The sequence below is a fragment of the Channa argus genome, chromosome 12 (assembly GCF_033026475.1).
Source record: "Channa argus isolate prfri chromosome 12, Channa argus male v1.0, whole genome shotgun sequence".
NCBI lineage: Eukaryota > Metazoa > Chordata > Actinopteri > Anabantiformes > Channidae > Channa > Channa argus.
The window spans coordinates 25,719,864-25,737,192 of NC_090208.1; the positions used below are offsets into that span (position 1 = coordinate 25,719,864).

A 17,329-nucleotide genomic window follows, 5' to 3' on the forward strand; every position below is an offset into this window, starting at 1 on the left:
GTCCTTATCTTCCACGTGGGAGAGGGAAATATGGAAGGAAGCGGCAATGCCGTCTGTTGTTATACGAACTGCAGCAGGTCCAATGTGTCTGGTACGCTGCTCTGAATGTAGGCCAGCATCACTCTCTCAAAACACTCACAATGATTGGAGTGAGTGCTAGTCCATCATGCAGGTCGCGGGGTTCTTCTTTGAAAGGGGGGATAATTGTTGTGGTCCTAAAGCAGGTGGGTATGGTTCTCTGACTGAGGCAGAGCTTAAACATGGAAGTGAGTACGCCAGTCAGGTCTGTACATCAGCCCCTGACCCCAAACCAGCCCCACTATAGGAACAACGTGCTGGTGGCATTGTGCTCTCAGCCAATCAGAATAAGAAAATGCAAAGTTCAGTAGTTCACACTGCTGTGGTAAGCGTGCGGAATGTCAAGATGCTGCAGCTTGGAAATATTCTGCCATGTCCAAACGGGTTAGTTTATTCTACTACATTTTTGTAATTTGGGAGCTTTTGTCCCAAACAAATTACAAGTTACAGATAGAAAGGAGTAACTTTGGGTTCAGGGTAGACTGGGAGAACTGCGTGGGGAGTGAACCCGATTCCCGATGGATGATAGGGCAATGTTCCTTTGTCAAAAAAATTGGGAGGTCTTCACTCCACACTTCTTTGCTTGACCTAATTTATTTTTGTTATTAATTCATCTTATCCTTAAGTTGCTTATAGTTCCCCCTGTTCTGTTATTTCCTTTGTTGAATTTGCTTTTTAGGGATGCCACAGTGCTTCTGTATGGTAACCTACATGTTCGCATATTCAATTCACTGTTAAGCTTTGGTGATGATAAAATGTGATAATAAAGCATCTCCTTGATGAAACATTTGTTCAACATCCTGCAACTTGGAAGTTTGATTTTTTCAGGTTTGTCATATACACTGAAATCTACTTTGGGCCTTTATTGTATTTTACAATATTAGGGCGACTTTACCAAATTTCGAACTTGCTCTCTAGGGCTTTGTTTTATGGTGTTAACATACATTAATGCTTTTAAACTTCCCTATATTAAAATATTTCTCTGCATTCATTTCATTTCTACATGAAAAACTACTCCACATGACATCACCCAGGAGTTTTTCATAATTGGTTCAGGTGAAATCTGGGTGAGCTCGGGAGTTTGAGCAACAAGATAACATAATCTGAACTGAAGGTTCTTCTAGTAATGTCGTCTGGAGGCATTTTTCAGCTAAAAGAAGAGATATGTTAATGTAGGGAAGTCAGATGGAAGCTTAATGGCATTTATGTACATGTGCTACCCAAACTAGAATCAAAAGAAGCAAGTTCAAAGTCAGTGAAGACTCGTCCTTTAACCCTGATCTTAAATGGTCAAAAGGTAAATAAATGTGAACTTTAAATATGGTCAATGTTCTGCACTTATATTGTGCTTTTCTACCTATTGGCACTCAACGCACTTTTACACTGCTTCTTATTCACCCATTCACACTCACAATCACATACACATTCATCCACCGATGGGGGAGCTGCTATGCAGCTGGCCAACACTCCCAGGGAGCAACTAAGTTGGGCTTCAGTGTCTTGCTCAAGGACACTTTAACATGTGACCAGAGGAGCCGGGGATCGAGACAACTGTTGGATTGGTGGACAACCGCTCTACCTCCAGTGCCACAGTTGCCCGATAATACATAATACTGCAATTTCCAGTAGGAGTCAGTAGGTTTGTCTTGAAAAGATGTTTACTCCTGCGTTCAACTAGTGGACATTTTTACTACATGCTGCCACAAAAATGATTGTTCAGACACGAGCCAAAAGGTTCATGGTTTTATTTTAAATAAAGCTTTCTCCATTTATCTTTGTACAGTAGTACACATAAGTTGATGTTGACTGTTCTCTCTCTCACTTCTCATACTTATTGATAGATTTGGTAGGGAAGTCACGATTCACATATTTAATTTGGCATGTGTTTCCTGACAACCCTCCGTATTTGTCCAGACTTGGGACTGGCACAAAAAGACACTGGCTTGTGCCCCCTTGTGGTTGCGTTCCTCATATTTTTTTATTTTATTTTTTGGATAGTAAAGCCTTAATTCTAGACCAAATGTATCCAGTTTTGCGGATTTTGGTAATTTCCAGATTCAAGTTTATGAGTTGTTCTTTCAGTCATTCCTATACATCTAAACAATACTGGGAAATATTGCTGGACTGATGGTAATATCATAATTTGGTTGTTTGAACCTACTCATCTTGTGGTGGTTTAAATCAGCTTCTGTGTTTCAGATTCCCTCATGTCTTTGAAAAGGTTAAAGGTCAGTACATGGCAGAGCATAAACTGCTGGAAAATCTGTGGATGAAAGTAAAGGACTTTGAAAATGACTGTAGCTTAACTGTGTGCCACAACATATGGACATCCGTGGATTAAAGTAGTACACAGAGCATGGAGTGTTAAAAAGAGAACGTGCACAGATAATGAATGATGACCACATCAAATTTGCTTCTAAAGCTCAGAAAGTGGCCTTTTTAAAGTTCATTTTTGTACACAGTGAAAAGACTTTCATGTGTGAAAGAGGCTTAATGGAATAAAATGTTGAAATGCAGACATCACTTTATTGACTACACATACAAACAGAGCACACAATGCATGATAATGCTGACAGAGATAAAGGTTCAAACACTCACTATAACCTATTGTTGAAAGATGGAATGGGACTTTTTCTGCATGTGTGTGTGTTTTATGGATGAATCTTCTTTTCTCTTTCTGCTGCTGTGACTGCTCTGGTGAAGCCTGTAGGTTTTTCTAGCCTGGACCCTATCTTTCTCCAGGACCTCGGTGTCATCCAGAATCTCCAGACCGGGGATTTGGCTTATGACATACTGTCTAAGGAGGCATGAAGAAAATCATCATCGAGACATAACAGATTTACCACACAATAAAACTTCATCCAGGAATTTAATGAAACAAATTATTCATAACATACTGTGTTGTAAATAAGTTTTTGTAGAATTCAATGTAAGTCTTCAAATGTTTATTTAAAAAAGTGTTCACTTATTTCACATAACTCACTCAACTGAATAAATGTGTTTTTAAGTTAAATGAACTTAAAGATTTTTCAGAGTACCAGTAAAACAAGCTTAAAATGGAAGCAGGAGTCATTCTTAAGGAATAAGGGATGATGAAGCCTGAGAAACTGAATTGTTACTAGCTTTAGTTGCATTTGGCATTTTAGCAATAGCACACTTTCAAAGCTGGAGGGCAGTGTTAATCCAACTCTGTTTATTTCTGAAGCTGTAAGAAACATTGACGTGATAGAGGCCTTTAACTAAAGCTCAAATGTTCCACAACAGTTTTGGAAACAGATACTGTGCCTTTTTTTTGGTTCACCGCATCTGAAGAACACAGCGAGATACAGCAGTTCCCTAAAATGCAAAGCTTATCAAATGCATTTAGGCAAACAGTCAACGCACAAGGGTTACATTAAAATGTGTGTATTGAAGACATAATTCTTACTTTACTTTCAATAATTTGGTAGTTTCTTAATCCAAAGCAACTTAAATACAAAATCCAAAGCAAGCAAAAAGTCTAAGTCAGGGAGAAGACATTTCTTTTATGCTTTAGGAAGTTGAAGAGTTCAGCTCTGCTTCCAGTGCTGAGATCTGGAGTGATGTGACGTTTCCTTATTTTTGCTTAAAATGAGACGTGTTGCTACATTCTTGATTCGCGCTGTCATTTCATTTTTGGACGTCAGTTTTCCCTGATTCCAGGTTTCTCAGCAAACTGCTTGAGAAAGCCCACGGAAGATCTACTACTTGTGGTCTACCACCCTTTCCACTCACCCCAACCGGTCAAGGCAGTTGGTCGTCCACCCTGAGCCTGGTTCTGCTGGAGGTTTCTTCTGTTAAAGGGAGTTTTTCCTCTCCACTGTTGCCTATGGCTTGTTCAAGGGGGGAATTGTTGGGTTCTCTCTATACATCTTTATAATCTTGACTTTACTCTGTAAAGTGCCCTGAGATGACTTTGTTGTGAATTGTCGCTATGTAAATAAAGTTGAATTGAATTGAATTACCACTACCAATTTAACACACCGGGTGCCACTTTCATGAATTAAGTGTTGCCAGTGTTTTTAAAGATAGACAGCAACATTTTGCACTGGTAACTTTCATTATTTTACTATCAAACGTTCCTTGACCATTTGTACTACCTGCATGTGTATTAGATATGCTGATTAAATATGTTTTTCCATTTCAATATAAGCATTCAAACATTGTAATTAAAGCTCAGGACACTTTAGTCTTAAATAGGCCACATGAATAAGTCATTGCTCAAGTAAAAAATTAATAAATAGAATATCCAGCATAAATTTCTTTGATTTATTTTTAAGTAATGTCTGGCTGCAGACAAAGATGGCGGACTACCAACCTCAGCAAAAGTTGGCTAGGGTCCGAGTGAAAGTGGGAAAAGTTATTGGTCTAGGTGCAAATGACTATTTTCACTGTATTGAAACATCTGTATTTTTATCAGTAGCAGCAGTCAGTATTTCAGCAGACCCCTCCCCCGAAATATATGTAGCTCTGCACATGAGCAGAATATTAATTACCACCTGTAACATTATTTCCAATAACACAAGCAGTAGAAATACAGTTCAGAAAAGTAAAATGTCCCAGCGACAAAAGTAACGAGACCTCTCACTTATAGTTAAATGATAAAGTTTGATGGTTACCTGTAGTCTTTGTACTGGGTAAGACTTCCCCCATTAAAATAGCTTGGTGCTGCATCATTGTTCATCATACTGAGGATCCTAGATTTTTGCATAAAGGGAGAAGAATTAACTTTTTATTTTTATGCACAGTAAAAAGAGACAAAACTATAGTTCCTCTACAGAAATGTACAATCTCTGGCTCACTTGATGTTTGGGAATTTTCGGCGAATTTCCTCCACAAACACGGGCAAGTTGTTGATTTTGTTTTTATTGATGCACACTGTGGTGACGCTGGGCATGTAGGGGAACTTTACATGAGACGTGTAGTTATTGCAGTCCAGAATCAGAGTGCTGAGCTTCTCCAGCTGACTCAGCAGAGCTGGGTTCCCATAAAGAGTGAATGAAGGAGAACAGTGTGCTCTTTGAAATACTACACACCAAAAAAAGGAAAAGACAGTTTTATGTCTGATTTAAAAAACGGTGAATTCTTAATCAGGTGGTTCCAAGTTGAGCCAGTGGTGCTATAAAAGGTCACACTAGCCTAATCTGTTAGCTGTACCGTGAGACCACATCCGGTAGAAATATTTAAAGGTGCGCTAATACATTTATTTTCACTAACAATGGGTCCAGATCTGAAGTTTTTCTTGCCCTGAAGACAATGGCAGCATCTTTCAATTCAATGATTTGCTTTTATGACCAGCAAGTCTTTTGGTTCGGCCTACAGGTTTTCATGAAGCTCATTTCCAGCAGCGGCCAGCTGTTTTCAGCAGCCCAGCTGTGGTGACAGAATCTACATCTGCCCAGGACTGAACAGCAGACAGTAACTAGCTAATTCATTAAGAGCTTGTCGATTCTGTCCGACCACTGAAAGGTTTGGGTAAACTGAGTATGTTAGAATTCTGAGGGTTGGTCAGTAACAGCAACACCTTTTACATTATAACTCACATTGAATATATAAAAAATGTTAACCGCTGCACTTTTGTTTAATCCTCTTTTAAACTGCAGTCTTGCAAAAGTTAGTACCCCTTTTAATGCTTGTTGTATTAAAAGAAAATCCTCTGATCGTAGCAGGTCTTAGTTTTAGGCAAATCGAACCTCAGACAAACATTATTTAAAGCAAAAAAAAAAAAGGGAAAAACTGGGCAATATACTTGTAATTCCCTATTCAATAACCTTAGCAGCAATAAGTTGAATGTAATCATATCCTGTATGACTATTTGGCCCATTCTTCTTTACAACATTGTTTTAGTTCATATATACAGAGCTCTCTGAAGGTCCCACCACAGCTTTTCAACTGGGTTGAAGTCTGCATCTTGACTAGATCATTCCAAAACCTTGAATACTTTTATTTTCCAGTCATTCAGATGTACGTTTACTGATGTGCTTCAGATCATTGTCCTGTTGCATGACCCAATTTCAACTAAGCTGTAGCTCTCAGACAGATGGCCTCATATTTGCCTCAAGAATACGCGAGTCATTGACTCAGCTATGAGGTTTTCATGGTTGATTCAATAACTGTAAGGTGCCCAGGTCCTGTGAGTGCAAAACAAGCCCAGATCATAGCCCCTCCAGGGCCATGTCTGACATGGATCTGATGTGTTTCAGCTGAAAAGCTGCGCTTGGTTTTCACTGGGAATTAAGGACAAACAACTCCACTTTGGCCTCATCTGTCCATTGGACTTAGTCAGAAGTTTTTTTTCACACTCACACTCATAAAGCAATGGGGGAGCTGCTATGCAGCTGTCCAACGCTCACCAGGAGCAACGAAGTTGGGTTTCAGTGTCTTGCTCAAGGACACTTCAAAATGTGACTGGAGGAGCGGGGGATTGAACCAACAGACATTTGAGATTGGTGGACAACCACTCTACCTTCCTGCGCCACAGTCGCCCCTAAAACATCAACCTCCAAAAGTTGTTTGGAAATACTTTCCCAATTGATGGGCACCAACACAGTAAGACCATTATTATGTGTTTCCTTTGCTGCAGACCTGCAAACTGCTTTGATAGATGTCTACACACCTGCTGAGGAGCAATTGATCAGGGGCTGATGATGGCTTCATATTTACTAAATAAATAATGTCATAGTAAAAAAGGTAAAATGTTGATGTTTGTCTGAGGTTGAATTTACCTACTAAGGCCCCCGTATGATCCGGTGATTTTTATTATGTTTTTATACAAAACAATTTAAACAGGAGCTACTCATTTTTGGATATGACTGTAGCTTTTTGGAAATTGTGCAGGCTATGTAGCAGAAAATGGCTTTTGTGGTTGTTTTTTTTTAGCTTTGGGTTATTAGAAAAAGGATACTCATCCAGTAGATTGTAGCTCAGATCCAGCACCTCCAGGGTGTCAGTCTGTGTCAGTATGGTTTTATAAGGGATTTCAGTCAGTCCCTGGTAAGCAAAAGAAAGCCACTGAAAGCTTGATGCTTGGCTGGGTTGACTGGCTTGGCCTGATGTATGAGGATCCATGACAAAAAAAACCCAGCAACTGTACCAATATAGCTTAGGAAGGAAGTCAGATGATTATGCCATGGTCAAACCTGAAACAAACATGATGTACGATAAAACCAGTTTGCAGTATCAACAAAATGATCACAGCAGCAGCAGCAACACCACATATTTCTCTGAATATGTCTAATGCAACATGGTTCTACATGGAAAAAAACCGTCTAAAAAAGTCTAAAGACGGAGAAAAATGGGACAGTAAAGATTATAAAAAGAGCCTGATGAATATTCGCACAACATTCTTTGGTCGGATGAAACCAAAATAAATGAGTTTGGCTCACATGGGTTCCAGCATGTTTGTTATGGACCAGGACGACCACAGGGACTGAAGGATCCTTGTCTCTTTTTTGCGTGTGTGTCTAATGTTGCCCTAATTATTTAGCCTTAAAAGTCTGGGCAGGAAGAGGATTTTCCAACATGACAAAGACCCCAAAAACCTTTGGAACTGCCACCACAGGGTGTGTTACATCTTCTGAAAACTTTATTTGGAAACTAATTCTGGATTAGATTAATTCTGGATTCTGGAGAGTCTACAAGATTTGATAGGATTATTCAAAATAGGCCTCCACCCTCAATCTGAAGAAAGTCACTGAGTAAATTAGTGATTTATGTGTAGTTTCCATAATCCACACCTGCCCATAATAAGCTGTAAAGAAATGAGCAGCTGCTAATGCTTGTGATGAGTTACAAACCTTAGCGGAAAAGACTTGACACTGGTGGTGAAACATCAAAGTCGGACTCTTTTCCTGACTGACTGATTGTCCTAAATGCTGATATTGTTATATACCTTACAGAAAGGATATTTTTTCCTCAATAGCAATCGACTATAAAAACACATTACTATTTATCTTAATCTCGACAAATACTTGAAGTTGTGCAGCTACTTTGTGAAACAGTCTCAAAACTTCTCTAGATTCAGTATATTTAGTTAAGAGAACTCACCCAGATATGTTGTATCTTCTCAGTACAATCCAGCTTCTGAAAAGTAGCCACTAATAAATGCCCTCTTTCATACCCAGGCTGCAGATCACATGATAGTGATAATCACATTGGGGCTTAACCTTGTGGTTCACTGGACCCACTGGCCCAGATCTAAACAACACTGATAGTTTGGAATTTTCAAAAGAGGAGCAACAACAACACAAGCTCACAACAGTTCCATCAAACTATACTGTGCACATAACTACAAAACGCTAACATCAAATCCAGTTAAGGAAAGTTGTTTTATTGATCCCAGATAATGGATCACTGGATTTGCTAATAACATAACCTTTGTAATATTATTTTAAAGGGCAAGTTCACTCATTTTCAACTTGTATTCTGTGCCTTTAGTTTCTGGTGTAAATATTTGTACATTAATGCTTTAAAACTTTCCTCTGACTGCTCCACTTCCAGCTAACAGTTTCTCCAGATGACATCACCCGGAGGTTTTTTATCAATAGCAGTTCAGATGATATCATCTAGTGGAGCTCTAGAAAAGAAAGATTACAAACCCCATAGTGTGAGCAACAAGATGAAATAATCTGAACTGAAGATTCCTCTAAGTTGTGTCATCTAGAGTTTTTCAGCTAGAAGTAGAGATATTTTATATACTGTAGGGTCAGAGCAACGTTTAATGGCTTTCATTTAAATGGAAAATGCAAATTAGAGTGAAAGTGTCCTTTAATGTTAAACTTTAGAAAGTCATTTACATAGGATCCCTGTTAAAAGTAAATAGTCTTATTAAAACAGGTTTCCTGAGGCTAATTTACAAAAATGAAAACAATAATTTAACTGAATATGGAAAAATAAATAATTCAATTAGTTCTTCATTTAGACAGCTGATTTCAAAATGGAATTTAATTCAATTGAATTATTTCTGATTCACATGGCCAAATAAACAGGAATTTATATAGTTTAAAGACATATATGAATAAATGAAATTATAACCTGAAGCAATAATTTCATTAAGTGGAAATAAAGTTGCTCTTCATGGGTAGATTTGCCCTTTATGGGTCCCTGGGCCTCCTCTTCACACCAACACCACATGTACATGGAACACACACAAGACATTTTTATTATATTTTGGCTGTAGACACAAAAACCAAACAGAACTGCTCTGCTGGCGTGGTAATCTAATATATATATATATATATATATATATATATATATGTATATATATGTGTGTGTGTGTGTGTGTGTGTGTGTGTATATATATATGTATATATGTATATATATGTATGAATGTATGTATGTATATATGTACAATCTAAGAATTGCTTTAAAAAGATATGGACACAGTAATAGGCAATATTTCTCATGAACTTTACATATATAACACTATTTTAAGTATTTATTTAGAATAAATGCCGCGTAAACAAGGTCACCTTGTGTAGCAGGTTACTTTTTTGACACAATAGTGGTCTCACTGTTGATTATAAATCATGGAAACAGTTCCAACAGTGATCCCATTGATCATTTTCTAGAAAGTGGATGTGTCCTCAGTCCTTTCTCCTTACAGCTCTTCTGAAACAACACAGTGCATGACTGTGACACTGTACACAGATTTAAATTCAAGTCTTGACCGAGCACACAAAGCGATGACCTCTACTTGTCTTGCAGTCCCTTATTTGCCACTTTGCCCTTCTCCACACTAGGACGCACTTATTGCTCTGCTTCCTTTTGGACACAGGAGGCGTTTTTCTCCAGTTTGTGTAGCCAACAGGCTCACCGCCTGTCCACTCCCAGCGTCCTTGGCCTTCCCTGTCATTCAGGCCTTAAACAATTGGAGAAAAAACAGTCAGCTGGAGAAACTAGAAGATACTATACAACCAAAAACATTTTTAAATCATGATGGATGCCACTGCACTTTGGCAAAATGATGGACACTGTAAACTGTGATGTGAAAATGAAAACATTGTTTTTACTGATTCTTTTATTAGAAAAACAAACATTCATTGCAGTATTATAAAAAGTCTTGATAACGATTTACAAGTCCCTACTACAGCCAATTTCCTTCAGTGAGCCCCACTTTTGCTATCAATGACTACCTGAAGTCTGGAACGCACAGACATCATCAGATGTTGGCTTTTTTCCTTGGTGATGCTCTGCCAATCCTATACTGCAGCTCTCTTCACATCCTGCTTTTTAGGGGGGGTTTGTCTACCTGAAACCTTTTTGCCCCCAAGAAGTTTTGAGTACTCTTGTTCTCAGCTGTCCCATTATGAATATGTTTGAGGAAACCAGTTCTGTTTGCACCCATGCCATAACTTATCAGATGAAGTGGTAGCTTCTAACTGTTTTCTTCCTTTTTTTCCTGGTGCAAGTTGATCTAGGTCTTAGCTATAGGATATTCTTTCAGAACTTAAAATTCTAATATGGTATTTTTGTTTTTGAGAAGTACCCATGATTTACATCTTGTGATAAAACCTAATTTTTTACCTTGTGATATTTTCTCTCAATTCTTGATTCTGACACAGACCCACCTACAGTACATCCTGGAAGGTGTTCTTGATCTTGACTATTTATGTAAAGTGATTGTTCTACCCCAGGAAAAAAATCCTCCACAGTTGTTTTAAATTGTCTTCCAGCCCTCAGATGTTCCTGAATTCACTAGAACCATCTTCTTACCAAATGGTTTTTATTATTTCCATGACAGAACTGTTTTGTTTTTTAGTCTAATGATCGCTAACTTCCTTGCCAGCGACAGATCTTTAGATGTTCTATAAATGGTTAATCACTACAGAATCCAAAAGCAAATGGAAAACTTAAAATTAGCTCTAAACATTTGATCGCTTTACCTGTAAATAAACTATTCCCTCTTTATTCCTAAGGAGGGAATAAAACACAACTGGCTATTGAACAATTGAGCAGCTAAATGTCCTAATATTTATGAAATTGCCAGTGTATGAAAAAATGTAGATGCAATTTAAAATCACTTTCACAGAAACTGATGTTATGACATGTTATGAACAAACAAATAACAGATGTGTAAACCTGAAGAAAAGCCCCTTCATGAAACAAGACATGACAGGAATGCTGTTGAAAAAATTAAATAATTCCCACCTATCCAGAATGGTTTTCTACCGCTAAAGTCCCACAGCCAGTCCATGTCATCTTTAGAGAGGACACTTGCAAGAATTCCTTTATACCTGCGGGAAAATAAGCAAAGCTGTGTTTTCTTTATCCTTTAACACACGTAATATGTGTGTTTGTGTGGATTAACTGTACCTTTCCCTGCAGGCTCTGTTAGCTGTGCTCCATGTGGCCCTGTTCTCAGTACTGAGAACATAACATTGGCCACCATGATACGTCCAGCCTTGAGGACACATCCGAGTTTTGACCATCTGTGTTTAAACAGGAACGCATTGACACATGTGGGTGGAAATAAAGAATTTTACATGTCAATAATTTGTATTAGTCATTTGACAGATTTAGAAACATTGAAATTAAAGAAACAGATATAATTCAGTCTCAAACATCTAGCATTCATCGCCAATATTCATATTAATCATATTAATTTTATATCTGTATACGCCACTATGCAGATGATTGATGATTCTATATAGCTGTTGATCCTGACATTTTGAGCCTCCCTTTACTGTGGTGTGTGAATTTTTCATATATGGTCACATGGTCACACATCGGAAACAGAGGCTGTCATAAATCAGTGGTAGCAAATGCGGTTACGCTGTTCACCATTAGAAGCACAAGAGAATGCCCCTCAGTTTGTATTGCTTTTTTCCCCCTAGAGATGCGAGGAGCTTGTGCGTGCTAGTGAAGCTGCAATACCTGATCACTGGGTGCCCAGGGTTTCCAGGAGATACCATTGCAGTGAAGGAGCTGATTGGTGGTTTGGTTAAAATGCAGGAGTCCCTTGAGTTCTGGCACACAGGGCTTGGGGACGATGCTGTCAGCTGTAACCTATGGGCCACAAAAACTGTGGTAAGTGAGGAACAAGTAATATGCAATTAAATGCATATACAGTACATAGGTAAAGTAAAAGATTTTGTCCTGGATATTTTCAAACAAGAAGAAAAAAGATAAGAGATATTTGCACTCACATATCCTTTAGACTGAAGCTTTGAGATCTTTCTCTGAGGGTTCACTTTTGACTTAGTAAACATGTGTGATGCCTGCTGTTGTGCCCCCCTGCTAAGCACACGGATGTTTGCTCTTCTGCCCTTTCTGGCTGGAGAAGTGTCATCTTCTACTTGCATTTGCATGATGCCGTGATACTGGGGTTAAAAAGATTAGCAAACAAAAAAAAAGAGGTCAGCATCTTGAAAGGTTAATTCCCACTGCCACCAGATTTTGTTGCTTCTTACCGTGTAAATGGTGTCTGTCCCATTGTGAAAAACAGATGAAGGTGCAATCTGATGAAAGACGGTAAGAGTTTAAAGAAATATTTTAAACTGGAAAAAAAGCTGCAGCATCAAGGAACATATGAACAAAATGTACTTACAGTCTTTGGATTGCCCATAACTCTGAGTCTCTTTTTGGGGAGACTGACTCCAGGCCTGGAGATGCCGTCTCCACGGGTCAGAATAATTGACTCTGTGCCCAGGGGAAGTTTCTCTAGCTGAATGGATCCATGCTGGCGGTATGTGTCTGACAAAACCTCTGTTCCCCCAATGACAGGAGCCTGCTCCAACCTGCACTGCCCTGTAACGTTTAGGTTTTGTCTGAGATTTTAATCCGAACTACAGGTTCCATCAAATAACTGGTTTTATACATTAGAGTAAAAGAAAAACAATCTTAGATTTGTGACTTGACATACTTTCCATGTATCATATGTAGAGTCAAATAAAAAAATGAATAATGTGTAGTGATTCTACCTTGCAAAACTCTTAAAATACACAACAAGTTTATATTTACCTCCTTGTGAGTCTCTGATCATGATTTGAGCCCTTTTGGTGCTGCTGATTACTGTGCCTTCAGGGGAAACCAGCAGGACTTCAAACATCTCCTCAGCCTCCTCCAGATGGTCCTGAATGACCTCTGCCTGCCAACTCCTCTTTGACACTCCTGCATATAGAGGACAGACACAATATTTTGCAACACACAAGATACTGTAGCTTAAATAAAATCATTGAAATTGTTAAAGTTGATATATTGATGATATTTATATATACACACAGTTTATATATAAAGCACATACCTGGATCGAACTGAATCAGGGATGAAGGGCCTATAAGGAAATCTATTCCAGTGGTTGCAGTCACCGATGTGACCTAAAAAAAGAAAGAAACCCCCCATCAGATAAGCACCAGGTACCAAGCCCCCAGCACAGTCGTGAGAAGCTAATAGGATTGTGATCAGTTTGAATCGGGGGACCAAAACATGAAGATCCAGCTTGTCAGTTTTAATTAAAATTGGCTTCAGACCTTGACAGTGATATAGGAAGACTCGGCCAAATTTCCGTTTCGAATGATGTCCAGGGAGACAGATCCCTGTCCCTCACACACAGAGTACTGAGGCTGAGACAGCTCCACACTGGACCAGCTGAATTCGAGTCTACAGAGACAAAGTGAAGGTAAAAACTACAGCAATATTCTAAAAAGAAAAATGAATGTAGAATTTCTTACATGTTAGGAGGTGCAGTGTTTCCCAGAGGATCAGACACTGTGAACTCCAAGCTGTCAGAGAGAGTCTCCCTGTCTGGGTTGATGATGTAGACAATGGTTCTCTTTTTCAGCTCCATCTGAGAGAAGTGCTGGGCCACAAACCCACCTGCAATAGCAAAAAAGAAAGCTTACTTTTTTATTTTCATTTCAAGTTCAACTAATAAAGTAGCTGGACAAACATTTTATTTTCTAAACCTGTAGTTATGTTTTCGAGGTAACCGAAGTAGGGCAGGCGAATAATAGAGAGGATCAACTCTTCGTCTCGGCTCTCGCCGTCTTGCACCTTCAGCTCTCGAGACGTTACGAAGATCCCATATCGACCGTCATCCAAAAGCTCTGCTTTCCAAAGAGGAAGTAACTTCACAACTGTGGGAGGTGACTTATCCAAAAGCCTGATCTGAAATTAGATGTTGTTTATAAATATTTATTAATAAAAAACTTTGAATTTATGAAATAGGTTGTCATCTATTATATACACAAATTTACTGAGATTAGAAAAATAGGTTTTCTACAGCACACTGACCTGCACCCACTCATGGACCCAACCCATTACCTGCTCTTGGATATGAATTAAAAGTGGAGCCAACACAACATTCAGTTTGCAGGCTATTTATAAGAAGGCCTTGCAGAAGAAATTGTCATAAAATACTGATCCATTCGAATGTGCAAAACACTCCAGCTGTTGTAAAATGACAAATTATTGCAGAATCTGCCCACATATCTGATCGAAACTCTCAAGTATCGAAGATGACTATTTGGGATCAATAGTTCTTGTAAAGCAAAAAACATGTCTTTATTTTTATTAGTTTAGATTATTAGAAGATTAGAATTTTATAATCAATGTGGAAAAATACAATAGCGCTAACATTAAATAACATTAATTTAACAAGGTGTTAAAGTTTGCTGTACATGATTTGTCTTTAATATATATTTTAAATATTAAATATATAAATATATTTAAAGTTTATATACTATTTTATTTAATATACACATTTAATATAAATATATATTTTTGTTTTCAATTAGCTTGGAATGTTTTACATGCATGTTTTTGTTGTTACTTTTCTTTGTTTTTGTTGACACATTTTTGTAATGTTAGATACATTTAAAGAAAGATATTGTTGCTACTCCTAAAGATTTTCTCAGAAAACAAATACTATTACATCCTATTCAACTACGTTATTATGGGGGAAAAAAGGTATCTAAAATATATGACACATTACACCTGAGTGTCCTAGTCCCGTCCCTTCCTCGTTAGACCTACTTATAACTTTCAGTGTACATAACACATCCTCTATCGCTCAAATATGATGGCTGTGGACAGCTAATGTTGCTAAGAGTTTTGGGACATGATCACTTACCTGAATAGTGAAGAACACAGGTTCAGAATGCAGCTGCCCATCCAGCAGGAAACCTCGACTGGTGCTGTCAGAAGCAGTAAAAGCAAATCGATCGATCTGTGATGGACCCCCATCATGTTTATATGAGACCTCTAACTCCTGTATGTCTGCCTGGGTAAAGTTTGAACCAGTGGTCAGTGTGGCACCAGCTAGAAGAAGCCTGCCGTACTGTGGAGGCCGCAGTAGGATAAAAGTCAGGGCACTGGGTGGAGTGTCTGGGTCAGACAGAGCCAGGGAGTCTGGGCACAGGATCATGGAGGAACCCTGGGGCACGTTGAGGCCTTTATTGGAGGAGAGAGATGGCAGCACACGATCCACCATTTCCACTGCAATCTCAAAGCTTCCATTTCGGGTGGTCTTTCCATTACTCACAACAAACCTGCCAAACATACAATACACTGTGTATAAGAGTGTCTGAACAATCACTGCTAGAAAAAGTTTGAAACCAGGAAAAGTATTAACTAATTCAATAACAATGATGGACAGCTGTGGGTCAGGGCCACACATTACACCGTACTGAAGTTAGTGTGTAGTGTACTTACTTTGTATGATGGCTACCCCCAGTATTTTCCCTCCCTTTAGAGATTTCGTTACATTTTAATACCTTCAACTCACAGCTTCTTCTTATTTAAAGCAAGAAAATCACTGGTCAATACTTTCTGGGCATGTTGCACAACGACTTCTTAACTCACTGAAAGGTTTCTGTGGGTGTGATGGCTCGGTTGTCATGAACATAAGCCACAAGGCTGCCTGCTATGTCCATCTGGCTGAAGGTGGAGATGGCAAGTCCTGGGTGCTTGATGTACTCTATGTGTCCATGAGCAGGTGGGTTTGTGATGACATAGAGAAGTTCTTCAGGCTTGTCTGTACCATCTGTGGCAAGCAACACATCCGTGGTGAGAACCACTCGATCACCCCAGCTGACATTCACTGGCCTCACAAAGATTGCAATATGTCCTGGCAGTTGAGACAGAGGAAACGTTAAAAGGTTATGTTTAAATTTGGACATCAATACAAATTCAGGAATGTGTTCAACTCTCTTTTCATAAATTTGACCTAAAACAGGATCAGATCTCCACAGAAGTGTTAAAACTACATTACACTTTTCACAAAAAGTTAGGGATATTCGCCTTTCGGGTGAAATTTATGGAAAAAGGTAAAATGTTCATGCTACAGGGATATTATATGATGAAAGTAGGGCATTTAAGTAGAAGCATGCAATGGTAATTTCTCAAACAATTTAGAAAAAGCTAACAACAGGGATGGATATACACAACAGAAAATGCCAATTTCTCAACAACTTTTTTTAGATGTTGTCTTCGTCTCATAATGTCAAAATCTGAACAGCATGTTGAAGAGGACAGTTTAAATACAAATTCTTTCAAATTCACCTCGTTAGAGCATGAATGCAATAAGTTACAGCATGTTATGCAATAAGTACTGAAACACTGAACATGTGCGTTCAAACGTTTAGAAAAAGGTCAAATTAAACTCACCTTTAAAGGTTATAGTGCATTGTAGGTGCACTCGGAAATTTCACCCGTAAGTCGATTATCCCTAACTTTTTGTGAGTAGTGTGAATGCAACCCAATAACACAAATAAGACAAAAATGCAACTTTTTTCATTCATTCATTAACGAAAAAGCCTCAAGGATTATTAATTTATTTTAAAGGGGAAATTAGAGTCAGGTGCTTCGATCAGTTGGGTGTGAGTATGGAACCTTTGTCTTCACTATCAAAGTTTGATCTTGATTTTGGTTGGTCTACAGGTTTGTAGATGTGTGTCATGGCTCCAACCATGGACATTTCTGAAGATCTTTGATTTGACTCAAGATGTTGGATTTCTCACAGCTATCAGATCAATGATGTACAGATTAAGAATGTTCACCCGCAATTTTATTCTGCTCAGAATGGTTGCCCAACATCTTTATCCATCTTTATCGTTGTCTTTAGCGATGACCCTTTGGACCATAAAAAACCTATATGTGAAACGTGGTGGTGGCAGTAATCGTGATTTAGGTCTGCTTTGCTGCATCTGGACCAGGACGGTTTTTCAGCATTAATGGAGCAATAAATTCTGAGTTATACAAGAATAATCTAAAGTAAAATGTCGGTATCCATCTG

General features: G+C 38.5%; 2 protein-coding genes across 2 annotated transcripts in view; both read right to left on the reverse strand.

Moving 5' to 3' along the window:
• Positions 1–1,831: 1,831 nt before the first annotated feature.
• On the reverse strand, positions 1,832–8,888 carry LOC137137125 (leucine-rich melanocyte differentiation-associated protein). The gene is made up of 5 exons (XM_067523055.1): positions 8,143–8,888; positions 7,001–7,235; positions 4,899–5,081; positions 4,716–4,793; positions 1,832–2,875 (listed from the first exon to the last, which is right to left on the reverse strand). The coding sequence occupies exons 2-5, from the start codon at positions 7,162–7,164 to the stop codon at positions 2,683–2,685; spliced, it is 618 nt and encodes a 205-aa protein (XP_067379156.1). The 5' UTR covers positions 7,165–7,235; positions 8,143–8,888; the 3' UTR covers positions 1,832–2,682.
• Positions 8,889–9,021: 133 nt separating this feature from the next.
• The window catches only part of frem1a (Fras1 related extracellular matrix 1a), a 31,969-nt gene continuing 23,661 nt past the window's right edge, over positions 9,022–17,329 (reverse strand). The window contains exons 24-37 of the mRNA XM_067523036.1: positions 15,898–16,162; positions 15,167–15,584; positions 14,001–14,202; positions 13,767–13,911; positions 13,566–13,695; positions 13,340–13,412; positions 13,057–13,206; positions 12,644–12,843; positions 12,507–12,554; positions 12,243–12,416; positions 11,971–12,102; positions 11,410–11,525; positions 11,245–11,330; positions 9,022–9,955 (exon numbers count right to left, since the gene is read on the reverse strand). Coding sequence (XP_067379137.1) covers positions 9,753–9,955; positions 11,245–11,330; positions 11,410–11,525; positions 11,971–12,102; positions 12,243–12,416; positions 12,507–12,554; positions 12,644–12,843; positions 13,057–13,206; positions 13,340–13,412; positions 13,566–13,695; positions 13,767–13,911; positions 14,001–14,202; positions 15,167–15,584; positions 15,898–16,162 — 2,342 coding nt within the window. The 3' untranslated portion in view covers positions 9,022–9,752. The remainder of the gene's footprint in view (positions 9,956–11,244; positions 11,331–11,409; positions 11,526–11,970; positions 12,103–12,242; positions 12,417–12,506; positions 12,555–12,643; positions 12,844–13,056; positions 13,207–13,339; positions 13,413–13,565; positions 13,696–13,766; positions 13,912–14,000; positions 14,203–15,166; positions 15,585–15,897; positions 16,163–17,329) is intronic.